This window comes from Rhipicephalus microplus, chromosome 7, assembly GCF_043290135.1.
Source record: "Rhipicephalus microplus isolate Deutch F79 chromosome 7, USDA_Rmic, whole genome shotgun sequence".
Classification (NCBI taxonomy): Eukaryota; Metazoa; Arthropoda; class Arachnida; order Ixodida; family Ixodidae; genus Rhipicephalus; species Rhipicephalus microplus.
Genome location: NC_134706.1, coordinates 8363369 through 8390160, shown reverse-complemented (window position 1 = coordinate 8390160; position 26792 = coordinate 8363369). Strand labels below are relative to the sequence as shown.

At 47.6% G+C, this 26792-nt stretch overlaps 2 protein-coding genes across 7 annotated transcripts in view; one reads left to right on the top strand and one right to left on the bottom strand.

Annotated features, from left to right (window-relative positions):
- Window positions 1-3821: 3821 nt before the first annotated feature.
- LOC142767270 (uncharacterized) lies at window positions 3822-17126 on the top strand. The gene is made up of 3 exons (XM_075868602.1): window positions 3822-5218; window positions 11923-12862; window positions 15809-17126. The coding sequence occupies exons 1-3, from the start codon at window positions 4344-4346 to the stop codon at window positions 16169-16171; spliced, it is 2178 nt and encodes a 725-aa protein (XP_075724717.1). The 5' UTR covers window positions 3822-4343; the 3' UTR covers window positions 16172-17126.
- A 7725-nt stretch (window positions 17127-24851) lies between these two features.
- Window positions 24852-26792, bottom strand: part of Tmf (TATA element modulatory factor) — a 55067-nt gene continuing 53126 nt past the window's right edge. For all 6 annotated transcript variants that reach the window (XM_075868596.1, XM_075868600.1, XM_075868599.1 and 3 more), the window contains exons 24-25: window positions 26390-26500; window positions 24852-25156 (exon numbers count right to left, since the gene is read on the bottom strand). In XM_075868596.1, the coding sequence (XP_075724711.1) occupies window positions 25127-25156; window positions 26390-26500 (141 nt within the window). In that variant the 3' untranslated portion in view covers window positions 24852-25126. The remainder of the gene's footprint in view (window positions 25157-26389; window positions 26501-26792) is intronic.

Here is a 26792-nt window from a genome sequence, read left to right as displayed (position 1 = left end):
ATACAAAGAACACGTGGCCCCAAGAACACGTGGCCCCACAGAACACGTGGCCCCAAGAAGGAATCCCGCAGCCAAAATACTCACATGTGTTCAACGATCCCTGCACTTGGAGGCATAGTCCAAGAAACGCTTGACGTGTCATCACTTCGACACAGAGACAAGAAGGACACGAGCTAAGGACACAACGATAGTTATAGCGCGAGAACAAAGCGACGACACAGAGACAAGAAGGACACGAAGGACACTGGTCTCTGTGTCGTCGTTTTGTTCTCGCGCTATAACTATCGTCATGCCATACCAACTAGCACAAGCTGCCCCACTTCGAAGGACACAAACGTGTTTTGAGGGCAAGTGAGCACCTGCCCCCTCTCACCCTTCGGCTCCCCTTGATTATTCTGGGACTGAGCAAAGGGAGCCTTTAAATGTAGGTATTAGACAGAAGGCAGGTGAACTGAGAAAAACTATTTCAACTTCGACCAATGTAAAGTACGTGAAAACATGAAAAAACCCGACGCATATAGGAACCGACTTAGTTCCTCTGTCAGGGGGACCATGGCGACTTTGCAGCGGCGTCTTCAAAGCACTTGCACGGCAGTTAATGACCCGACGTTTTGCCGGGGAGCGGAGGTCGTATGCATACACTGAGGGAAGGGTTCCGAGAGAACAATAATTGTTCTGGGCTGTTCGCTGTACATGCCACGACTCAGTAGTAGCCTTCTCCTCCAGTTAGTCTCGCTTTCCAGGATGGTATATTTATCTTGTCGAACGTTCACAATATTTGGCGATAGCTCTGTGCTCTTTGTTCAGCTTCAGAACATCCTTGGCGTGTTGTCAAAGTCGTTCCGATAGTTTTGGTCAGCGCACGGAATTTCGTAAACGACGCCGGGAGTCTTGTCAGTTCTTTTTTTTTTCTTACGTGCTCTGTGTTTGTGTAACAAAATGTAACGGTTCCCTTTTCACAAGTCCTATGGGAGTGACGGGGTTGTATTGATATAATCTTCTTTATGAGAGTAATAAAATTTTGCTTGATAATTGTTCACCTAATAGGCTTGAATGTCAACGTTCGACAGAAGTCTGTCTGTCTGATTATGAAACTGGGAACTGATTTAGACTCCAACTAAAAGTCCTTCGAAACTTTTCATTGAAGTCTAAATCACCCCCTAACCTAATCGGCATACAGTTTTGCGGGAAATATAATTATATAAGCGTGAAAAAATGTTGAAAAAAAAAACAACTGACTTGGGCTATTTTTGGGCTACTTCAAATTTACGCGTTGGGCTATGTTTGGGCTATCTCGAAGTCCAGTTTGGCGGTTTGAGGCTCACGCCATCTGGTAACCCTCCGAACGAGACCTTTTGGTTGGAAAACGACCCTGCAGGAAAGCCAGCTTGGAAATTCGCGCAAATGGTCGATTTCTCGGAAGGTAAGACGCTGCTGTTGGATAATATTGTCGTTTTAGAGGGCGTCATACATTGAGCTTTCACTCTGACGTAAGTTGTTACTTGACTTTAGCGTACCTTTAAGTACCATGGCACGGATAACATTGAATTTTCACTCCACCTAACTGGTTTCTTGGTCGACATCATCGAGATAAACATTGCACAAAGTCTGCTATAAAAAGTGCCACGATAACGAACCGAGAAAAAAAAAAGAAGAGCCAGGTTCTCCTCAACGAGTGAGGTTCTCCTCAACTAGGGGAGGAGGACTCATGTGATTCGCAACCAGAGTCCAATAAACGTTGGAATCTGGTTATTCCTTGCGCCTGTTAACCGCCGTCGCCAAAAATATCAGCAGGAAAGGAAGGGTAAACGTCCGAGACCAGGCAGGCGGCACTAAGGCAGCCAAGGTTAATGTAGTGCCCTACATGCATGTCATTGCGCATAACTTGCGAAGGATAGCGAGAAAGGCTGGTGTGGATGTAGTGTCTTCTGCTCCCGAACAATAGACTTCTCCCTGTTTGTAAACAGTGTGACGTCACTGCGCCCCCCCCCCCCCCGTACCCTCCCTCGGAGCGAGTGCTGGTTGGCTGAAGGGCTTAGCCGGCGGCATTTTTCTGCATAGCAGAGCTGCGCGTCTGCATTCCTTCGACAGAAATATCTACATTGATACGTTCTAAAGTCACAGCTTTTGAAAGAAGGGGGTCGCGGAAGTGTGGAAATTCGCTCGTCGTAGTTCGAAGGATGGAGAAACTTTATTTACAGTACTGAAAGACTCGACTAGCACGAAGTGGGCGTCAACCACGTAGATGGCAGCCATAAAAAAAAAAATGATCTTTTTCGAACGCCAACGTTTTGAATGTACATGGTGACTGGTAATTCGAGAAATATTTGCATGGCAAGAATGTAAACTTATTCGATTTCCATCGTGGCACGTGCAATGCAGTTTTAAACGAGGTATAGCGTTGGCGGCAGCATTGTTTTGAGCTGCTGTGCGCGACGTCACGGATACGATTTATCTCATCGCGCAAAAGTCTAATTGGAGTTGAAAAAAAAAGAAACACTTCTTGCCATGCGTTAGGCTGAGGTTAACATATCCTCGTGAAAATTAAAGGGAAATTCTGCCGCTGCATTTCTCAATAACCCAGTGCAAGTTCAGGTAACGTGAAATGCGAGAACGAGAACTTAATCATATATAATATTATCTGGCACAGTTACTTTGCTGCATTCGACACTATAACGTGTTTTTGTACCTATATTTATCTTTTAGGCCTGATACACAATCTTCTAATGCGCACTGTCACTTCATAAGGATTTAGCCAACAAAGTAGACAAGAAACGAAAATCTCAACTGTTCTCACTAACACGTATCAGGTATCCAATAATACGAGTTATAGACGTATATGCAGAATCGGCAACGCTACAACACGCTCATAGCTCATGCGTAGTCGTATATATCACCTGGAGATTATGCACTTTTATTTTTCTGCACGCTGCGCATACGGTGAGTTCCATCAACCAGTTACTACAACCGGCCCAGAACGAATACCAGTGTTTTCGAAAACAAGACGCATCGCGTTATTCACACTGCACACACCACGCACAATATTACCAGTTTCACCGTCCGTAAGGATGAACCAATATTGCCGATGCCTTTCAACGCACAGTACACGCCACAGTCAACACTCCACATTTCCGAAGACGATGCCGCTGTTCCTCGCACAGGCCGCCACGTGTGTTAACTTCTCCGAGGTTAACAGCCAGCCAGCGTGGCAAATATTTTATCACGCCCTTCACCACACACCTAGAAGTTTTCTTACACATACCACAGCTAATCTTGCCACTGTGAGATGAACATTAAGTGTGGCAGCTTGGGCTAGTTGGTATGGCATGATGATAATAATAGCGCGATTAAGCTTTCAGAAAGAAAAAAAAACTTGCCCCAAGCACCAAGCAACTGCACCCCACTCAGCCACCGGTGGGAGTGTTTTGCCAACCACCGCCTTGCACGTGCACCGGTGACGTCACACTGTGATGTACCCCGGTAGAGGTCTAATGTGCCAACAAGTTAATGCAGACAGTAGCGGGAAACGGGATTGTATAATCAAGCACCGGGAAAAAATCATGAATTTTTGTCTATTGCACTCCTTTGACTTGCGATTGCGTGTGCATAGGCCATTCCGAAAGGTGTGAAAACGAAAGACTTAGGGAACACAAGTACAACGTAGAAAAAGCTGCACCTGGTCATTTGGCCCTTCACTGCGAGAGGTGCGGTTGCGTCTCTGCGTTTCAAAACACCCGTATTCTCTATAGGGCACGTGACAGAACCACGCGTGATAATCGTTGAAGCCTATGAAACCCATACAATGAAAGAAAAATGTGCGAGTGTGGCTTCCATAGCTTTGTCAGCTAAAGAAAAGAAGCATCTAGAATCTTCACTTTGACGTTCGCGAGTGCAATTTGTCGCAGTCGGTGACGACGCGTGCATGAGCTGTGCTGTATCTTAACATGATAATTTCCAGGTTTTATCGGGCTACTGTTATTCTATAAATAGCATGTGTGATCGCAAATAAAAGATTAGTTGCAAGCTAGCGTTGTGTTTGTGTGTGGGTCTCTCTGTCCGATTAACCCCGACGGACTAGCCCGGCAACGTGCCTTCGCAGAAGGAAACGCTAATTTGTTGCATTCCTTAACCGAACTAAGGTGCGCCCTTTGTTAGACCTGGACAGTTGCCCCTCGATCGGAAAGCTATTGTACGCCCACCCCCCACCCCACCTGCCTCCGTGTGGAAAAACAAGTTTTTTTTTTTTTGGGTTGTGAGTGGACTGCTCGGGTTGTACTTGTCCTCTCTGGAGCATTAACGACAGTGCGCACTAGCGTGGAGGAACTCGTGGACACACAAAAAAAATGGAGGGACCCACACCTAGTCAGGCCTCGACGGAGGCAAACGAGGACCCTTATAGCATTCCTAAGCACGTGAATATTGAGTGCACCGAGAGCGATGACACTCGCTGTCAGCTTCTGCAGCATCGGCGACAAATCAACGATGTGCTGCTGGACATCGGACTCGAGATCTGCGAAGACGCATCGTGCGACGGTGGAATCCGGATCGCCATTGTCCAGGAGCGTGGTCGCGGCTACGTGTTCGACGTCATGTACCCTTTCCATATAAAGGCGCTCAACGTCGTGCAGTTCCTGCTCACGGAGCACGGGTGTATTACCGCCGTAGAAGTGAACCGCATCATGAGGCACCGTGAATCGTTACTCAAGGCACTCCGGCTAAACAGGACTGTGGAAAGTGTGGTCATCTGCGGAATGGACGCCAAGCGCACCCCACAGGACGTGGCAGCCTTCAAGGCGGTCAAGAGTATATCACTGTTGAAAAGGTTGGCCTTGGACACTTCCCGCTGTCCTCCACAATACGCGCACATGCGACTGTACGGCCAACTACTCAGGGGAGCCACGAGACAGCTCAGAACCCTAGACGTGGCCGCGGCGGAAATGAGCCCTAAACAGGTCAAGCGGCTCATCGGTGCGCTGAGGAGAAGAAACACGGTGAAACATCTCGTCGTCGGAGAAAACGTGATCACCAACGGCAAACAACGATCGGGCAGGAGCTTCGCAAGCTACCTGGTCAACACGGATACCCTGCGAAAACTGAGGTTCACCTCGAGGCCCAATTTCACCAACGAAAACGCCATCAGGTCACTCGTCATCGCTCTCTGCCAGGCGAAAAGGCTGGTGGAAGTGAAAGCCGACCTGAACCTCAAGATGGTTGGATTGTGAGTAACTCGATATGCCCTTCTCTTCTTTAGTCCGTGCTTCCAGAGCATGTTTTCCTTTGACTGTGCCAGTAATACAGTAACGTAAATGGTGCGGTGTTGCCATGTCATGTGAGAGTAGGCGCTGGTGCTGTTCCCTCTCTTAGTCCGTGTGTCAGTGTGCGCTAAAAATAAGTTACGATGCACTCCTACCAACTAGCTCGTCTTGCAATATTACTACCATTTCACGTTAGCGGTCAGGAAATGTTCCAGCCGGTCGCATCACTCAGTAGCTATGATAACGTCAGTAACGTGATGTGGTTAGATGTGTCCAGCTGACGGAATACCAAGTTACCGCACGATGGCATTGGCTATAACTTGCAAATGTAAAAATGTCTGTAAAGGTAACTTATCCTGTATGAGGCCACTGCCGAGAATTTACGACAACAGCCAAGTAGCATGCGCTAGGTTTCTGCAGTAACAATTCTATGTTTTGTGACACACCATAATAACATGACTTGCCATGACGTCACTGTGGTCGCCATCTTCCGGTACCAGCTATTTTTTTCTATAGTTGAGATTCTGCGTGAACTCTCGCGAGACCGCTCGGAGCAAGAAACAGTCACGTCAGATTAGTGCCGGTGCACCTTCCGATTTTTCGTGTTCCCCCTTGCCCAGGCTGCCGAACGGAGCAAACCGGGGCCAGTACAAAATAACCCGAGGGGTGAACGACTCCCTGTCACCCCTTGCAGTGGCACTCCCGAATGCAACAGAAAGTATTGGGGGCTGCCACCTTCAGACGATAACCAAGCGCAGAGAAACTGTCTGTGCCTTCGCGTGCAAGTTATGTATATTCTAGGGACAATAACCAGACCACTCCACTAATACCCGTCATATGGAAAATGTCATTTACAGCGAGTGTCATTCATTTCTAATGCCATTTGTTTTCTGTCACGCGAGAAAACTTATGTCATTTGATAAAATGACAATTTCTCTCGAATGAATTTCCGAAACACATTCGCAGTCCGAAGTTAATCGTGGCTAGGGAACACAAGAAAGTGGGGAGAGCACAAAAAAACAAAACCGCGAGGGGTGAACGACCCTGTCATCACTTGCACTGCTTGTACTGGTACTCTCAGAGAATGACGAATTCCATTGAAATAACTGGAGAGGGATAGCGCAGTGAGGAGTGGGAGGCAGAGCACTGTGAGGAGAGTCACATGATGTGCACTGGAACGCGGCACGCTCCCCAAGAGCGGGTGAGAGGGTGGCGAGTGGGGGAAACCATGTGATCGAAACATTCCAAGCCCCAGCATTCTCTGTGGGGCAGCAGCGAAGTATGCGTGAAATCGGCCAGTCACATCGTCTTTGTTATTTTAATAGTGGTGTGTTTGTGCAGCGACGCATTCGGAAGGCGTCCAGCTGTCATCCGTCGCCACCCGTACAAAAACAGTGGTGTGGTGGGGGTGGTGTTGGTAGTGGTTAGAAGAGAAGAAAAAGTACGCGTGGTTACCATTGCTACCATTTCGGCCTCACTCGCCGTCTGAAGGAAAAGTACAATGACGTTCAGAGGTCACGTGAGTCGTCGTACAGCGTTTACTCCGGTTTTCAGGCCAGATCACTGCAAAGTGCTCCTGGCTGGTCCCGGCGCAGCAAAAGTGCTCTACAAATGAATGGCAGTGCTTTTACTCCTGTTATACCTGTTAAACACGCCGGTTCTGAACAGAGCACTTTCACCGTGCTTCCGAGTGCGCATGCTCTACCAACGGAATTCGCCATAAGATAAAGTCATGGTGGCTGCTATCTTCAGGTAGAATGTACTGTACTTCAGATACCCAGTGTAGAAAACCTGCCTGGGACGTCACGTGGAAGCTGATTTTGTCTGTTTTCTGCTAGCGGATAATAATCTCGCCTTTTTTTTTTTCGTTTCGCTAATGTAGTGTGGGTGTCACACACTTGCCGCTTGATCATGTTCCCATATTCAGACGCTCCCCAGAAAGTTCCTTCCCGCAATTTTCGGGCTATCTCTACACAAAACCCCTTTTCTAGACCTTTCAGTGCACCAAAAATGTTGTTTTATATGCCTGCTCAACGGAATGACTTTGCCTCTGTTCACGCTAAAACCACATTGGGAGTGGATATTCACCCGGCATCCGGCTAAATAGCGCCAGCGGAACTCGGCTGGTAGTCTCTCCTCATTAGCCGGCTGTAGTCACGTGATGAATGCCAGCATCCTGTGGCTAAAAGCACTTTGCCGGCAGACATTTGCCCAGTTTTTTTTTTTTTTTCGATAGCGGCCGCGAAGCAACGATAGCCGGCAGCGGGAATAATTATATGCCGGTAGTATAACTTACCCACGGCCACGGTGCAAGAATACTTTACGTCCCTTGGCGAGCGCTTGGCGGGTAGGGACAGATTATGTTCTCGTTTGCGGCAGGCCGATAGATGGCTTGCTGGACTTGGGACCGTGGCGGGCTGCTGGCAAATTCCGCAAAGCAGACCCGGCACGTGGACGACGGTTTCCAAATCTGAGAAAACAGGGTTATCGCGCGATAACAACCAAGTGACACGCATAAAGCGACGCCGCGAAAGAGGGGGTGATAAGGGAGGAGGTTGACAGTGCGGCGAGGGTGTTGTGGCGACGATAAATGGGCGCCGCTACTTTCCCACGTACGGGGCTTTGCTACAATAAGAGGGAGGAGGAGAGCCGATGATGGATTGTGGTCCTGCCCTTTGTAACGGGCAGGCAGCTCTCAACTGCCTTAACCACAACCTTCATCGGGATAAAGTTTGTAGCGCCATCTCTCGGGCTCATCGCGAAGCAGAACATTATCGGGCACTGGATACTCCCGGCCTTGGTCCCGGCGTTCGCTCACCTAAAGTATTCTTGCACCGTGCCCACGGCATACCCTCCACTGAAAACAACAGCCGTCCGGTGCAACGTTAGTGCGGTGACCATCAAGCGAAGAGCGCCGCGACATTTATCGCGGACACGATTATTTGCCGCTAGCCTTACTTGGAAAGGAAACATTGCTAGTGGGGCGAGAGACAGCTTCTCGACTTGTGGTTCCTCCATCGCGACAATTCGGCGTGCAACGGCAACCGCGGCTCCCTATACCGGATATGTTCAGAGACATATGAGGCTGGAACTAGACTGGGTGACTTTCGCTCATTTGGTGGCAAAGCGCCTCGGCACCGCGTCTCCTTGATATATCTGACAACAGCGCCACTACATACTGAGGATGCCACCCGCATAGGTGACGAAACGTCTGTAGTTTTTTTTTTGTTACATTTTCTGGTGTTAAGTCGGATTACACATTTTTAATTCATGAACTCACCCGGCTTTTGGGGAATTTGTGAATTTGTAAGAGAGATGCGAATAGCGTCCGTTGAAAACTATCGAATATGGAAATTTGTAAGGGCACTTACTCGGTGAAATCCAACCTATCTATATGGGCACAAGATCATTAGGTGACATCCCCCAATGACGCCGCAGAAATTTGTCACATCATCATTACATCAGCACCTGACATCGTCACTCGGTCAAATATAGGCAGGTCACGGAGGAACTGTCAAACCTCTTGAGGTGCAACAAGGTTTTGTACAGCTAGAATTTCGCGTTCGCATTGTTTTAGACAAATATATAAAAAGCATTGCAAGTATTAGTGGGATAGAAATGTAGGTCATTCGCGGCGTGCTTGTCAGAGTCTGATTAAATTCGCGTGGATGGTACTGAAGATTCTTTCATTCCGAAAATCGCCAATCAACAGCTTCCACAATAGTTACTGCACACGTGCGAGCAAGTTTGTTTCCCACGAAAAGGTCTCCCAGTCCAGCCTCATTTTTTAAATTCATTCACCACCTATTATCATCTTTCCTTTCCCCCTTCGCCTCAGTGCGAGAGGAAACATACAATGAGGAGTTAAATTCCTGCAGTATGTTTTGAAAAGCCTTGGTGTTGACCAACCCCGCACTCTCACTGGAATGTGTAGAGGATGAACGCGCTCCGAGTTAAAAAAGAAAGCAATCGGAGAACGAAACATTTTGAAGGAAAGTGAAGGAAGCAGGTGCGCCACGCGCAATGATGCAGTGACGTTTCTCAATGACCAGAAGGGCGATGGCTAAGCAGACTAGGGAAACCACAAGTGAGAGTGCATTCAGAAAAGCTTGAGCGGGGGCTATAGTTGGAACACAGTGTAGTTTACGTAAAGGCAGCCTTGCAAAGTTGAGCACAGGAAAGAAAAAGACTACACAGCTTGTCCAGTTCAGGGAATGCTAGCGCTAGCAGGCGAGCTTTGTGCAAACGGTGCGAGGCACTGGAGGACTCGCGGATGGGGGCAACCCTTCGTGCACGCGTTGCCCACAGCCGGAGACTGGAGCATGTTCTGCTGCAGTGCAGGCAGGGCCGACGGCCGCCGTGAACTCGTCGAGGCATACCGTCGTCGGGTGCTCGCCACAGCCACCGCCGAGGAGTTCCTGTTTCCCAGGGCACACGCAACCGTGGTCAAGCGTGTGCTCGGGACGCTCATCGTGTTCTTCGAGGGCCTCTGACTTCGGGAACACCTGAGCTACCACACCGAGGTTCGGCAGAGTTTCTCCCGTGAGTTCGACGGGGCCTCCATTTTTTTCCGCGCGATGCTACGTCCTCCGGCGAGCGTATATTGAACTAGAATACCATATATATTCTAGTTCACTATAGGCGAGCGCGTGGCACGCTCAACATTTAACGCCCCTCCAAGACCCGTTTCTTCCAACTCGGGGTTCCCGGATGGCTGAGCGGTACGCGCGGTGATTTCGGGCCAGCGGGCAGCTGATGGCCTTTTTTTTTTGTCGTTGTTGTTGTTGTTGCTGTTGTTGCTGTTGTTGTTGTTGTTATCCTATCTTTTATTTTTCGCTATCTGTGCCCCATCCCTGTGCCGACCTGTTGTGGTGTCCTCGGCACGTTCACACCTGAGAAGTGAGAACAAAACTGCTGCAGTGGCCGGAAAATCACGACCGCGCGTGTCCAAGATGTTCACACTCGTTTCGCCCCATCCCGCCACCGCTGCCGTCGGTATACCTTTACAATTATTTCGATTTTGCCTGCTTTCAAGGAAATAAAGTTCGTATCGAATTCTAGTTATTCACGCAAAGTATACTAAAAGAAACAGCTCGCATCTTTTCAAACGTTGTTTCGGGAGATACACCAGCAGAAACGACACGAGCGAACGCAGCGGCAGACTCGGCTGGCTGTACGCAAACGCGAGACTCGTTTGGGCTTGCCAACTCGTTGCTGCCGCACCGTCTAATTCCCGAGTTATTGGCGATCGTTAGGGCGCGTTCACACTTCGCTTCGAAGAGAGCGAAAGCGGCGAAACTCTTCGGAAGCTGGCTTGTTTCGCCGCCCAAGCAGCCGCAAAATCGCGCCGCGTGGCTGGCGCGCAAGAATCTGTCCGATACCAATTTTTCCGCAACGCGAAACCAAATCCGGTTTCCGCTTCACGGCCTTGGTTGCGCTAGATCAAACTTCTTGACCTCCCCGGCCGGTCGCAGATTCAACATGGCGGCAAAGGCGTCGGTGGTGGCTCGCATCGGCTCAAACCGCGAACAACCCGTGCAGCACGCTTCATAGTATTTTTAACCATGCACGCTAGGTACTTTAGCCGAAAACCCATACCGCGTTTCTCGCGACAGAAAAACGCCACGTGCGGTGTGAGAAAAAATAAAGAAGAAAACATTATTCTTCTTACGCTGGGTTCTTGCATGCGAAACGCCGTTAGGGACGCTACGCAATGCATTCGCATTTTCTCGTAATTCACTTCGGGGAGGTGTAGGCATTTTTTGCGTAACTGGTTTGTTAAATGAAGTATGGAGTCACATAGAAAGCACGGACATGCCCCCCCCCCCTTCCCTCCTAGTCACCTATGAAGGGGTGGGGGAGACGGTGTAATCTGCCTTACAATTTTTTGCAACCAGACTTGTGCCGTAGTTGTTTAGAGGAATACTGGCAAAAATAAAAAAAAGCATGTAATGTAAACTGACAGATATAAAATACCGTAATGTCTACGTTGAAGTGACCGACTATAGTATAAAGGGTTTGTGCTTTTAGGTGTTTTGTATTCTGTCACGTTTATGATTGATATTATTATATCGTTTAACTTTTTTGTCTCTCTCAGCACATTACAAGAATCTCCTCGCGATGGACGCGGACACTGACATGGCTGTGTCCTGAGGAGTTTCACCCTTAGAAGCGCTCAAGGTCTCACGAGTCTAGCGGGAAACTGCTCTGCCACCCCTCCCTGATCTTCCAGCGCTTTCGTCAGTTCGAGAGAATAGATTTTTGTAACTCCGCTCATAATGGAGGGGCTTCTGGAGATTTTCGCAGAGGTCTATTCGTGAGGCAATGAGCTCCTTTAGTGAAGCCATTCCATGGGTATACTTAGAAATGTGCTGCTGGGCCAACAATAATGGTGGCCTAAGGGCCCTGACGTTGTATTGCCAGAAATGTTTTCTTCCTGGGGACATCTCGGCGCTCCCAGAAAGCCAGGGACCTAAGACAGGCCATCGTCAGAAGCACGCAATTCGATTTCATTTTGTTTGTCATCCATTCTGGGGTATGTCATTTTACATTGGGTAGAGAGGGGGCTCTTACGGCAGTGCTCCTTAAGTCCCGGGGATCATGTTTGAAAGTGTCCAGCGTACAATGACATGCCGCACGAGTAAGCAAAGTCCTCTTTCTGTCGCAGCGCGGCGCGGGTGTCCCTGTTTGCTCAAGTGGTCGCCGAGAACACCGTACTTCGTCGGCTGCGGCTCCCGTCGGTCAAGTGTCTTTGCGCACACTCCTCGATGAATCGGGCGCTCCTGGACCCACCGGATCCCGACTCCGCCGACAAGATGCTGCCGTGGCTCGCAGCCGTGCGGAAGAACAAGACGCTCCGCGAGCTCGAGATAGACTTGGGGGGCTTTGGGGAGCCAGAGTGTCGGGAATTCTTCGAAGCGGTCGCCGACAACAGCGCCCTACACTCGGTCCTGGTCCGGCGCCTGCCCTCCAGATGCCCGGTGGATGGCATCTGCGAGACGATACGTAAACGCAAGATCGCCAACCGGGTCCTCATCAAGAACCACCACGTGAGCCCTGTGGACGTCTCAGCGCTGGCCGAATGTCCGGAAATCACCGGCGTCATCGTCAGCAGCAGACACTTTGCCGCCGCCGACGTGGACCTATTGAGCCCTCTGTTTAAAACTCTCTCTCAGTGCTCTCACGTGACGTCACTTAGCGTGCACTGCTGGGACTTCAGTGCGAGCCTGTTTGAGTCTCTCATCACCTACTTGGGCGCAACGAAGACACTCGAGAAGATCGAGGTCCGAATCACCACTGTCCCGTTGGAGATTACGGATGAGCAGCACCTCGACATCGAGAGACGGCTCGTCGAAGCCGTCGCCTCGATACCTCGACTGGTCGAGGTGAACTGCACGGGAGTCCTACAGTACTACAAGCTCTGCGCAGCTTTCGCAGGTGCGGCGGCAGCCAAGCGCCGTCGGCTCACGCGCGTGCAGATGACACGGGCCAGCAGGTCGAGTTCAGTGTTTACGAACCTCTATACCCCGCAAGAGTTGGCGAGACCATCGCGGCAAATAATCTGCAAAGAAGACTGCAGCTTCGTAAGCGAAGCCGACGCTGTACGGGTAAGTGTGTGTCAACTCCTGGGCGAAACTAGTATGTTGTTATAACGTATAGAACGTGGACTTGGGACATTTTAAAAGGCGAAAGCCCCTGCCACACAGCAAATCTAATGTCACTCACAGTCAACACCATTCGATCGTAATGTCATTTTGTTTGCCGTCATACGGGGAAGGTAGTGCCATACGATGACAACGACATTTCCTGTCGAATGAGTTTACAAAACACATTTCCGTTCAATTTCGGAAGGAATAGGTAGTCTTAACTCTACAGGACATTTAGCTATCGATTTGTGTAATAAACTCTTGTCATTCGTAAATAACTTACTCTTAATCAATTAATTCATTACTGGTTTATTGACATAAGTGTACGCGCAATAGTTCGTCAAAAAGGTATACTCTCAATTACAGTGGCTGGACTACTCTATCCACCATATAGCTGGACGTCGACTACGTTGCCATTGTGCTCTGGGTGGTGTTTTGTTTTCGTAGTTGTATGGATCGCCGGTGTTGACGGCGTGATTGCACGTGTGTCGGTGATCAAAGTGATGAATACCCGAAATAGCTGCCGCCGTCCAGCTTTTCGACCGGAGTGGTCCTTGCTCCGTCATATATACCCAACTAAAGCCTATGATCTAGTTCACACTATATCCAACGTCATACCAACCTTGGTGATATCATCGGCCATATTGTTTTTCGATTTGCTCCCTGCTTGACTAGGAGCTTGACTTTGTTCGTGTCTTGCAGTTGTGGTGAATTGCGTAAGACATCTGCGCTTATATCTTTAGAGCGGCTTTTTGTTGGCACAAAATTGTATTGAAGGATACGCGCATGTTACCTACTAGTTTTTCATAAACCTTTATTTCTCCAAAAGTCACGGCTAACAAAGGTGAAGGTGGTTGATATCATTTTGTAATTATATATTTTCAAATTCGAAGCATTTCTGCGCGTGCCGTGCCGCAAGCACTTTTGGAGTCAGTCTACGTATCTATCTATCTAGTCGCCTACGTCCTGGTGCTCTAGTGGCCACTCCCTTGACTTGGCGTGAATCAAAATCAGTATGGGAGGGTAAGATGGTCTGACGAATACGACTCGCTGGTCATGACATGAATAATGTCACCATCTCGTCGCGTAGCTCGTCAAACACTTTCGCCAAACAGCGGCACATACCCGCGGGTGGGTATGTGCCACATGTGATTGACACTTCCTGTCCACCGAGGAACGGCAAGAACACATATAGCTGATTTTAAAGAGTGAACGTTAAGAAGAAGCTGACATCGGCTTCGCCGACCCAACAAATGTAAAGAAAAAATGTCAGGATCCCAGCAGGAATCTAACCCCACCCTTCTGCGTAGCAAGCATGTATACTACCACAGAGTCACGCGAGGTCTCGAAACTGCTTTTCGAATAGACCGTAATGTTTGTGAAGCGTCAATTGGGGATGTATTTATGGAGCAGATCCAGTTTTATAGATATCACATATGTTCTGCTATGATGCAGCCTTCACCTCGGGTTAAGATCAACTGTATCCAAGAGCAATACGCTGAAGGCGATTTACAGTTAATATCTGTTGTATTATTTACAGTTAATATTGTTCGATTTTTACGTGTGCTTCGTACGTGTGCTGATATGCCTGCGCGTGCGTGTGCCTAGCAAAGTGTTAAATATCTCGCCCATAGAACCGTACGCCTGATCGCATATAGACGGGGGAGGCTTGTCGGGAACTTCCCGGGAACATTTTATCTACGTCCCAGTCAGCTACTGTCACGTTGTCGTGGCGTTGACGAAGGCGCCAGTTGGTATGTCCAAGATAGAACTGTTTATATGGCCGTAATTGTGTCCGGCTAAGTCAAATACACTGGCACTGACCGAACAGAGCGTCGACCGTCAATAAAAGTGACAAGCGGTGAAGCACACCGGCCTTTTTGCACGTTCCATCGGAAGATTCCAGCGTTGCCTCAGTCGGCCACGTACGTTGCGGAAGAAACTGATGTTCGTGTTGTGTGCGCGATTTCATCGAACGTATCAAAGATAATATGAATGGTTCCTAGTCATTCGGGCGCGGTTTGTGCAAGGCAGCGGACACATGTGTAAATGGGTGTTAACGAAAAAATAGAAAGAAAGGAGGGCGTGTGACAATACCACTAGCACGATGGTTCATGGAAGAGGACGACACAGTGCTGTCTCGCCACATAGTTTGATTGGTGCAGCCGCTACATACGCCTACATACAAGGGGGTGCAACGCAGAAAACATAACACATATGAAACAGTTGCAGCAATGAAAATATGTTGCGAGACAGCGCAGTGTGTCGCCTTTTTTTTTGTCCGTGAGTCCTCGCGATAGTATATGTCACGAATCTTCGACAAGCCCAAGCCGCCACTCTTGCGTGTACGCCCCTCTGCTTGCGATAGCATAGTGCAATGTGCTTCCATATTATCAAAAAGCACAAAAACGGAACTCCGGTCACAGTGGCAAGCGGCAGAGTGCCGAAACCTAAAGCCTATTGATCTTGCTGAAGACCACTATCTACTGCTACTATGAAATCAAGCTCGTTCTTGGATTACACAGCAACCGGCATGCTGACACATCTATTTCCTACTTTATAGCTATTTCAGGCACACACGCGTGGGTGCTTAGTTCCTTTCTTCCTGTCAGTTATTTCAGCTTGCAGCTTCTTTATACGCGTGATATATAGGCTCAGAATCTGCAATAAATCCTTAGTTGAAACTCGGCGCTTATCTTGTTCTTATTTTGTATCTTGTGTCCGTTTATTGCGCTATAGCTTTTTGATAGTTTTAACCATGAATGATGAAGTGTTGACCTAGTTTGATTTTGTGTAAACAAACAGTTTTTTTTTTCACCTTCCTTGCAATAATATAAGAAAGCTAACATTGTTGTTAAGTAAACAGTAATATTTTCGCACCTTCACGTTGTCCGCTGGCCCTTCCAGGAGATCACTGCACGCAACAGGAACGACGTCTATGCGGCGGCGCGCTACGTGCTGGGCAAGCTTCCTTGCGACAGCGGGGCGAGAGTCATCGAAGACGTGCACGATCATCCCTGGCTGGTGCAAAAGGTGCGCCGCCTAGCGGAGGTCGACGTCCGCGAGGCGAAGCACAAGATCGAGCGCTCCTTGAAACGACTGCGAAACGACAGCATTGACGAGTACATGAGACTGACCGGCGTCGTCAAGAAGTACGTAGTGAGCGTTGAAGGCGACCGTCCCGTCGGTGTCCAAATTACGGACATCAACGAGGACTGCTGGCGACACATCCGCTCCTTCCTCAAGGTTTCCGACGTTGCGAGCGTTTGAAGCATTCCAGAAAAACTTGTTGCTGGGCTAGTTTGTGCCGAATAGTTGCACACGCAGTCAGTACTAACACCCTTTCTCCTCTCCCACTACCAACCCATCCTGGCCTGGCTGTCTTCTCCTCCGCCCGGCTGAAGGTGCCACTGCAAACCTGGGAGGACCGTGGGACCTTCCTATGCTCCTCACCCCCATCCCTTGTGAGCTACTGCTGAGGTGTCGCACCCTGATGCAGACAGTTGCGGGGGCTCACTTTTCTTTTCTTTTCCTTCTTCTAAACATAAACACTTCCCCTCCTCGGACTCGGCAATGCAGCAAATCGCCGCCATCCGGGCTGCCAGCGTCATGAACATACATTCAGCGGGATAGCGGGCTTACCGTGATAGCGGGATCGAAGTTCGCATGCACAGATACGTGCGTTACCCGTACCGCTTACATTACGCGCGCTATTTTGTATATTTAACGATACCGTGTTAGTGTGGTGTACGCGTAGGGTTCGTAAACAAAGCGTCGCTTTCTCATGACACGCCCGCTTCGAAGTGATTTTGGCGTAGTTGTTGAAAGATTCGCTTCGTTCGTAGCTAGCGTCTGTTTAAAATGGTCTCGCTTTGCCTTCAGTTAGCTTCGATGACCGAGTATTACGGATAAGCTAGCGTAATTTTCGAGATAACTTTCAATTTCAAACGTCTCTCAATCGACAATATAAATGTTTTCGCGTTTGGTGCATGGTTCATATTTATTTACTTATATTATAACTAAAATAAACTTGTAACAATGCTTCACGCTGTGACACAGGTAAACAATCTCGTTTTCTTTTCCTTTTCACTGTTTTTCAACTTAGCAACCCACCGGAAGGTGGCGCCACCATCCTAGCCAAAGCAAGTAAATTATACGTTAAAAACTATAAGACGCTGTCGGCAACAAACGTTCGGTGCACGGTAACGCCATTCTTTTAAAAGAGCCTTGCAACACTTTTTGAGCATGGTCGGAAAACGCTGCCGATCGGTAGTAGAGGCTCCCGCCAACACGCGAGCCAAATATTATAGCACAGCACGTGGCCTGGAATTCACAATAAATTATCAGTCAGCTGAAAATTGCGTTCTCTTCTCTTGAGAAATCGCGCAAGACGCTCGAAAATCACTCGTGAACAGGCCATCGATCAGCCATTGGCTGTTGCCCCCCCCCCCCCCACGGTGGTCTAGTGGCTAAGGTACTCGGCTGCTGACCCGCAGGTCGCGGAATCAAATCCCGGCTGTGGCGGCTGCATTTCCGATGGAGGCGAAAAGGCTGTTGGTCCGTGTGCTCAGATTTGGGCTCACGTTAAAGAACCCCAGGTGGTCGAAGTTTCCGGAGCCCTCCACTACGGCGTCTCTCATAATCATATGGTGGTTTTGGGACGTTAAACCCCACAAATCAGCCACTGGCTGTTGAACATGGCGCGCTCGGTTGTCACAAAGATCGCCGCGGAAGGCCGCGACTTGTCGATGCGTGCGCACGTGATCACACTGAAAAAAAAAAAACCGCCCATTTTAAAGAAAAGAAAAAAAAGTACTCAAGGTCACAAAGCGCGCGTGACGTCTTTCTGTGCCCCTGCCATGCCTCCTTGCTTAGCTTCCAGCGTTTTCGTCGGGACGAGAGAATGCGATTGCAGCATGTGACACTCCACTCGCACTGGACGGATTTTAAAAATGTTTGCGGCGTTGAATTCATGAGGCAATAAGCGCTTCCAGTGGATTAATTCCATGGTAAAAAGTGTTTCAGGGCCACTTTACCCCGGCTAACGGTAAACTGTAACTGTCTATTAATGTTTGACTGTGGCGGTGTCGCGCGGGGACGCGGGGGCCTGGGAGGTCCTGAATTCCTTTGCAATAAAGTTTTTCTCGACTCGACTCCGATTGAAATCCAAAGTTTGATGGCAACCCGTCTGGCTAGGGAAATGCATACTGTGAATGCGAAAAGATGCAGCAACCCGAAAAGAACATAATTTTGGGTTTTTTTTTGGTCGGTGTATCCTTTTGCGTTTACAGCATACACTTGGACGAGCACACTATGTGTATAGAGAAGAGCGCATAGAAAAAGCGATGATCACACTTTCGAATTCGTTCAGTTGTGTGTGTAACGTGAAGGGGCGGGACTTGCAAAACCGAAGATAAATATCGCAATGAAATGCGTAACGAGGGTGTTTTACATGACTACTTTTCCTGCGCTAATTGCGTACGTCAGCCAATATGTAAGAAGCGTCAAGATGGGCTTATTAAAGGAATCCAGCAACACTCACCTAGCAACTCACTGTTAAAGAAATATGCAATGGCAGCAACTAAGCCACACAAGCAGCAGCACTATGTGCAGACCCAAACCTCAGCGAAACGTGGGAGGTTGCGATCTCCATGGCGGACCTGGTCGACCAGCGCCAACTCGGCGCGCAGGCCCGGCAGGAGGGCCAGGCCAGAGGGTTCCTGGAATAAGGGACTTTCCCAAATTCACTCATCACTCATTGGCCACCTAATAAACGTTTCCCACTCTCTCTCTCTATCCCATGTTTCATGAAACGGAACTTTTTATTCGGCATCAAGATGTAATTACTCGCGAGATAGTGGAATTGTATTATGCCAGTAAAACGGAACACGAGTTTAAGTTAGTAAGTCGCGATTGCCTTGTGCGTTAAAAAGTAGGCGTTCCTTGAAACATGATTGCTATAACTAATACGAAAAAATATAATTTTGGCACGAACGCACGTTTGTTGCGTCCTGCTCTGTTGCACATGTGCGTAGTTTCATGAATCGGCTTTAGATACGTTTTTTTTAAAGACGATAGTTAAAGACGATAGTCTTTCTTGGGGACCTTCGACGCAAAAATTTTGGTCTGTCTGTCTGCCTGTAGATTTGTCTGTTTGTCTACTTTTAACGGCACCGGGTACTTGAAACGGCCGACCCTATCCGCAGCACCCACCAATGTTGCTCAAGGTTTAGCGTTCATACTTGTGCAATTGTCAATTAAAAAGGAATTGTTGCACTTGTCTGGGGCACCATAACAACACGTATATATTCTACATGTGCGTCTGTTACCAGAAAAGGTATACATAAGTCATCTTAAGGAATGTAGCGCTTATCACGCTGCGATGACCATGCAACGCTAACACGAAAAGACGTGTTTCCAACGCTTTGCTAAGACGAGACGGTGGTGTCGCCTACCCGTCACCTTGCGTTCTACATTTTATCACCTCTGAGACGGGTGCGCACACCAGTCTCAGAGCCACGCGCTTCGTTTTCCAAGAAAACTGCCAGATGGCGCTCACGTCTCGCGTGTGACGTGACGTGATGCGCTTGTTCGCCTCCGCTGCACGCTCGAAGCACTCTAACGCAGCGCCTCCAGAATACCATTCACCGATTTTCTTGCGCAGAACATTAAATAAATGTTTTGTTCACTCTCTCCACACGCAAGACTATCGTCTTTCGACGACATTTGCAGATTAACATGCAGATACGGGGTCATTTTTTTCGCTGTCTAATAGAGAATCGTGTTCGAGTGTAAGCCATGTCCTGCCCACTTTCAATATCTGGGTTGTCGGTGCGCTTGAAACTAATTTTTGAACATGGCAGACTTGAAAGTGGCTTTATGAGTGTGACAAGCTACCGAAGCCTCAGGTCGATGCAATAAGTCGATGAGTTTTAGTTGATAGCAGTTGTTTCAACGCGAAGGCAATTGACCCTAGTCGCTTTTTGTGTGGTCAATGGATGAAAAGAATAATATTGACATCCTGTACTAGGTTTTCCCACGTACCTGGCTTATCCCATGGTGGCACCGGGAGGTGAAGCTCCCTAGACCAGTCATGGGCGTCCTGGACAGCCAGTATCTTAGGGGGATATGGTCCTGTCATTAAGCCATCCTCGCAAATTGTTCCCGGGAAATTCCAGGGCCGGGCGACCATAATATTATATTTTGCAGGGCATGCAATAAATAAGAGCGGTAACACGTAATAATGATATCTGGGGTTTAACATACCAAAACTACCACATGATTATGAGGAACGCCGTAGTGGAGGGTTGCGGAAATTTCGACCATCTGTGGTTCTTTAACGAGGCGTGCTAAGCACTGTGTGCCAAATAATATAGTGGGTCAGATTTTTTTTTTCTTCTAGAGCGGTGAGCATCGAGGGGCGAAGTCGGTAAAGGCAGGCGAAGCCACGATCAATGGCCTTATGACAACGGCACCTTATGCGCAGGGTGCGCAACGAGATAGCACGTGGTCTACCCGAGTCCACCAGCACGCACCTGTTGCTTCAATTTGGGCTTCACAACACGATCAGCGATACTGAGAAGAACCAAGAAATTCTGTCTTCGGATCGTGGGCACACGGGTGCGAATTCCACCTCACCGATTTTTTTTTTATTTTAGCCGAGAATATTTCTCTTTTTCTTTCTCTCTCACTATTCTTTTCTTGCGCATCAGGGTTATTGCATTCCACGAATTGGTCATATCGGCACGAGTGTAATGGGAACAAACAATAGGAGAACAAAGGGACACTGCTGGCGGGTCATGGCACATACTGAATGTTAAGTTTGTGTACAATGTCACAGTTACAGCCTACTGGTTTGTTTTTTTTTGTTGATTTTTGTTTACTTATCATTTTTAAAACATTGGTTGTACCAGTGCATCTTCTTGAAGCATTCATTGCAAAACATATTCAAATTGAAAACAGTATTACCTCTAGAACAATTATAGGTACCGTCCGTTTCATGGCCTACCCCCCGCGGCGAGTTTTTGCTCCAGGCCGCTAAGGAACAACCAACCAACCAACCAACATACTGAACGTGAAACAGCGCCCTAGACTGGTTCCTTTTTTTTCGTTGTTTTTATGTGTGCTTCTTGAAACTTATTGCCCGTATAGGCGCACTGTTTCACGTTCAGGACGAAGAGATCGTGTGTTGGTTCATGATGGCAATCATTTTCGCTCACGCGTCAAGGAGCAATGCTAAAAGGGGCCCTGGAAAAAGTTTTCCAACATTTATAGGCTTATTTAAAAGAGTTAATTGCCTCACAAATCGACCGCCCCAAAAGTCGCGCGAGCGGACTTGCACGTATACTTCTTCGTAATTCGCCCTCTTTTCTCTCGAGAACTACAAGTCATATACGGATTTATTGTCAATGGTGTATAAAAAAAAGTGAGTTTTTAAAAACCACATCTTCAGTTTATGTAGCCGTTTTTCTATTATTTCAAAATGTGTTCATTGAAAACTACGTAGAAGTGCTGTAAAACGTTTTTTGCACCTGCCGATGTGGTGAAAGTCGTTGTGAATGTAGCAAAAGAAAAAAGTCATTTATAGAAAATTTACAGATTTACAACGGCACTACTGCCCACCACCATTTGGGCTCGTCGTAAACTTATTTCGTAAAGATCTTCAAAAAGTATGCAGACGTTCGAAATTCATTTCGAGGCTTCCGATTGGCTGGCTGCTTCTCGCCTAGCTGGTCCGTTGCTCGTTCTTGTGCGTTTTAATTCCCCCTTTCCCTGCGCAGAACTGTGGAGGTGCCCACCATTGAGAGAGGCAGTAACGGAAGTGCGCTTATTTTTTTCCTTTCCTCTTTTCAAAGTCACTACGTTCTTGTGCGTCGCGAGGTCGCGGCGGTCTAAAATCGCACCACTACCCCCGTATTCACAAACGCTCCTCGACTCGGCTTTCACCCTTCACTTGACAGAGTGGAGCACTGCGCCACAGCTCGGCTCAGAAATGACGCTGCGCTACTCAAGAATCGCAGCAGATTATCGCTTATATGCAGTGACTTGCCGTGCGCATATAAGAGAAGGCGCTGCCATCGGCTTTCTTAAGCGAAGGCGAAGCATTGAGTGAAGGGACGTTCTAGAATAAGGGGGTTAGTGACGTTTTCGCACTCGTTCTGTGTTCACGGCTCGAAGATAAATCAGCACGTGTCGAAGATAAAACGGGAGCCCACTCATCAGATTACGATCGCGCGCTGCACTCATCGCGAACATCGCACGCGCACGTCTAGAACCGGGCATGTTGGTGGGAAGGTTTCTGCTTATCAGCGCTTCGGACCTTGTCATGAAGACCACCGCGGGAGAAATCTGTGAACTCGCGATCGAGCATATCGTAGTTTGAAACGTCGGGCACCGCGGCCATGCACGTCGCAGTAGCGCTTTCTGCTCAAGTTGCGGCTAGGCCTAACTCCGCCCCGAACTTGGCGGGCAAGACCGGCACGCCATCGGATATGCGAAAGCGAAGACTATTGTGGTTATAAAAGGGGAAAAAGAGGGAGAAAAGTGAGCTCCGTAGCTGTATGCATCTGGTGCGACACCTCAACAGTAGCTCAAAAGGGATGGGGGTGAAGAGGCATTAAAAGGATAGGATTGTGGCATACTTTTCTTCTTCTGGCACGACACACTTGGGACATAAGCTAGTAGTGGGTAGTCTGCTGAGGAGAAAAAGAAGAGGTAGTTGGAACAATGGCGGAGATGCATTAATAAACCGCGCTGTGTTTTCGGAAACACGTTTCAGAGCGCTATAGGATTACAGGTAGAGAGAGAGAGAGATCCGCTAGGACAGCGAGCGACAACATTAGAGAGATAGGAAAGATGGAAACGCGGTCACAGAAGTCCGAGGACGGGGTACCACTTGCGAGAGCTCTTGTCGGCGACAGGAGATGGCGTAGGGCTAATCCAGTCGGCCAGAGCTGCGCTGTCGTCGTCGCAGGGGACCTGCGGCAGGATGTGGCGTAGGTCTAACCCAGTCGGCCAGATGTGTACTAGTCGTAATGTGATTCGGCGCAAGCAACGAATCACATCGTCTACTGGCCCCTTAGAACCACAAATAGACATCTTGCGCATCGGTAGCGGACCCCGGCCAAGCTCGCTACACACTGTGGCTCGGAACAGCGGTGGCAGCGGCCAGCGATTCCACGCGTCAGCGTCCCAACACGCAAAACCATGAGCGTTGCGTGTCGATTTTGTCATCGCAGCTTGGCGTAATTAATCTATAAAGGACCGGAGATCGGCGGTCTTCGTTCTTAAATCGGTACACCGATATTCGCGGCACCATTGCCGTCCCGAAAGCATGCTATATAAGGGATGTTTGAAGTTACATAATTTGGGATGCACGTGGTAGAAAAGTCCTCTGTGAGGGAGTCCTGACCACCTTGATGACTTTATATCCGAATTTCCCTTGTATCAGAATTCATAGTAAACTAAGCTCAATCAATGAAACAAGTAGGGAGGTCGGCACAACGCCGCCAATTAGCATGTAGTGTCCGACTATCTGTTGTAAGCAGATCCGTTGTGACAAGGTTATATGGTATGCGGGAGAGACAACAGCAACGACAGGCCAATCACAAATACACAGAACTTCAGAATACATTTCACACCACGCAAGCTTGAACAATAAGCAAAGGAAAAATATGCAAAGGAGGTTCATTCTATGTGCAGCATAACCTAAACATAACGGTTTCGTCTGACATTAAAGTGGCTTGCTATATACAAAAATCATTACAAATGTGTATTCATAACACAGCGCAAATGGCCGCACAATTCCTCACTTAGTTATAACTGAGAATTCATTGTATTAGTATTCAACATATCAATGTTCAATTCCCAACTGCAACAGGGAGCGTTGAATATTCAGCAACATCATTTATTATAATATCATTTGGCAAAAGTTCCAGATGCCTCTTTGTCTAACTGCATTCATTTTACAGTTACATGAGCTGGTAGTTTGCAAATAAGATAGAACAATGAGAAAAGTTAACTTTTCTTTAGTGCCATCAATATTGACTGACTAATGTTGAATTCCAATGGCAGAGTCGGTGCAGCCGATGGCCTCTGTGAGTGAGCACTACTCTGGCGTAGAGCACCACCTCCGAATCCACGATTGGTGCCCAATCCGCACTGCCCGTGCAAGAATGAAAGCACGTGAGACGCGGAAGTCCTCAAGTTGCCCAGAATACCTTTTGTGTAGGTATTCCATTTCGTGAATTCCACTGTCAATTGCTGTGGAATTATCGCTCGTACATAGTTTCAGTGCAGGTGACACGATCCGATGAACCACTCATGCAGGAATTCGAACTTTCCGATTCAAGGCTGTCTCAAACCACGCGACAGCGGCGGCACCACCAAGTGTGCAAACATGTCACACAGAGGTCTGGTCCGCTCCGCCGATTTTGGCAAAGCAACTTTTCCTGCTCCTCAGAGTCACTTCCGCTCTGAATCCACTCCGACTCTCTCATTGGAACACTGCACCTCTGCCCTCACTCCGCCATTAGAATACACTTGCTCCAAAAGGAGCAGTAAAACTTGCTCAGACTCTGCCATTACAATTTAACGTAAGTGTACTTCTCAACAGTCATGACTTCAATGTAAAAAAGGACCCACGCATCTCCACGAAGTGAATGATGACAAGTTGGCAAAGCTAGATCCTAAAATCAATGTTGTCTACGTTGCAGTCAACAACTAAGTATAAACACACAGACACGTGGACAAACGCATGGATACATCGACAGACAGATGCATGGATAGTGTAGATGATCATGTAGTGTGCAGTCTCAGTTTTCTTACACAACTGTTTTGCTTTTTTGTTGCATAGGTGTTCAGTTCGGCGAATGCGGGGCACAATATCGGACAAGCTGCACCTATAGGGGGCTTTTCCCCTAAAGACAAAGAATAAGAACACCGCCTGTAATAACCGGAGTTAAAACGTCTTTTATTTTTCAGCAAAAAAAAAAAAAAAAAAAGACTCGCCAAGTTTCTTTGATACCCAACAGTACTTTCACGGCCCTATACAAACACAACGCTGGTATCCACATCTTGTTTATATACACGTTTTGCACATAGCCTCTCCTGTCTTTAATACTCCCGAGTGGACGACTGAATGCATCGAGACACTGACTGCCCTCGCCTGCGATGGTGAGTGTCTGCTGCGGCCCTCATGTGGCAAGCCGCGACAACAGAGACAACTCACTGTTTGGCATTGATGAGCTCGTTTATCTGAAATGAGACCATCAAAATGATCACACTTTTTTTTTTGGAAACTTCTCAAAGCGTGAGCTTTATTTAAAATTCTGGAATTCCCAACATTTTCATATGTCCAACAAACTTATGTTATAAAATTGAAGAGCAATGAAAGCACAAAATTTGGTGAGCTACAGACTATGGTTGTGAATGCTCAATTTAAGTTAGGCAAAGCTATAGACAACATGAAAGACTAAAGGTGGTGATTGCTCTGGAAGCTACAATGCCTACATTGCACACAAGGAGTATGCATTCAGGCTTGTTCACTACAAGGTGTTCGCACCAATATCGTCATGTAAGTGCTATTTTGCTTTCCCTGTTCAGGTCTACCCAATGAAATGTTAGATTCCCTATTCACCACATTTAATAATGTCTGCTCTGTTACTGACAGTATAAAATCAGGAAACATACAATTAAATAAATTGAATATGAGGGTAAAACCTGCGGCAAGTTTTTCACTCGTGACGACGAAAAATCTAAATGAAAGATATAAAAAAATCGCTACTTCTGTCATCAGTTGACGGAGGCTAACATGTGGAGTATAAGTACCCCCCCCCCCACCAAAAAAAAATACATATATGTGCGAGAATACCTGCAGCTGAATTGATAAAACACACAGTACTGGTACAGAGGTTGTGTATTTGCCTTAGACTAATAGCAATACTTTTTTTTCTCTTTCATTTCTCTAATACAAACTGTTTTGCAAATTTCATTCATGCACAGTTAAGTTTACTGTGGAAGGAGAGAAGGATATGAGGCAATATGGAAAGCATATTATGTGCTTTTACAGCTAGATAGAGGACATTTTTGGCCAAACACACACCATTCTTTTTTTTGTGTAAACGGATGAATATGATGGGCATTGGCATGCTGGCACAAGTTGCATTTGCACGGGTGCAGCAACACACAAACAAGTGGAATTGCAGCAGCCTGGCGCAAGTGGACTACCGCTATAGTAACGTGGTACGCACTTTGTGCAGTCGGCGCCAATAGCGGAGACCACTCTGGAAAAAACTCTGGACTTCTCAGGAATTAATTACTGCATTCGGTCGAACTTCACAGTACATGCTGTTAGTATGTTTTAGAACAGGTCGAATACCTAAATTAAATGCTGCCTCCCGAAGCAACGCGAATGTTCCACAATGTCTTGCTCCTCCTGCTGCTTAAATTTTTGAGACTGACTGTACATACATTAAGTGAATGCAATACCTGAGCCTTGTACATGGACTTGACATCTTCGAGATCGAGCCGCAGCTCCTCAGTTTCTTCAACCTTTTCTCCATACATCTGGAGCAGCGTATTATATTTTTGATTCACATCCTGCAAGCAACAACACCAAGAGTTTCTTTCTAACAACTCTAAAACATTTCTCAACATCCTATGCTTCAGTCCCTGGCACATATAACGTTTTGAAGTTAATCTTTATTTGAAGTACAGCAGTGAAGCACTTGGTATGCAAAGGAGAAAAAGAGTACACATTCTTCTTGAAGATATTTACAAACTTAAACACATCTAACTACAGACTTTAAAACCCCAGAGAGGTGCTAAGCTTTTTGTTTGAGATTCAACAAGAAAGCGATCACTTAAAACGTTATAACTTGAATTTGCCACT

Excerpts from the sequence above, each read along its gene's own strand:
- LOC142767270 (XM_075868602.1), top strand. The coding sequence starts at position 4,344 with ATGGAGGGACCCACACCTAGTCAGGCCTCGACGGAGGCAAACGAGGAC. Across the intron at positions 5,219-11,922 it reads AACCTCAAGATGGTTGGATT|CGCGGCGCGGGTGTCCCTGT; the intron begins GTGAGTAACTCG and ends TTTCTGTCGCAG. Across the intron at positions 12,863-15,808 it reads GCGAAGCCGACGCTGTACGG|GAGATCACTGCACGCAACAG; the intron begins GTAAGTGTGTGT and ends TGGCCCTTCCAG.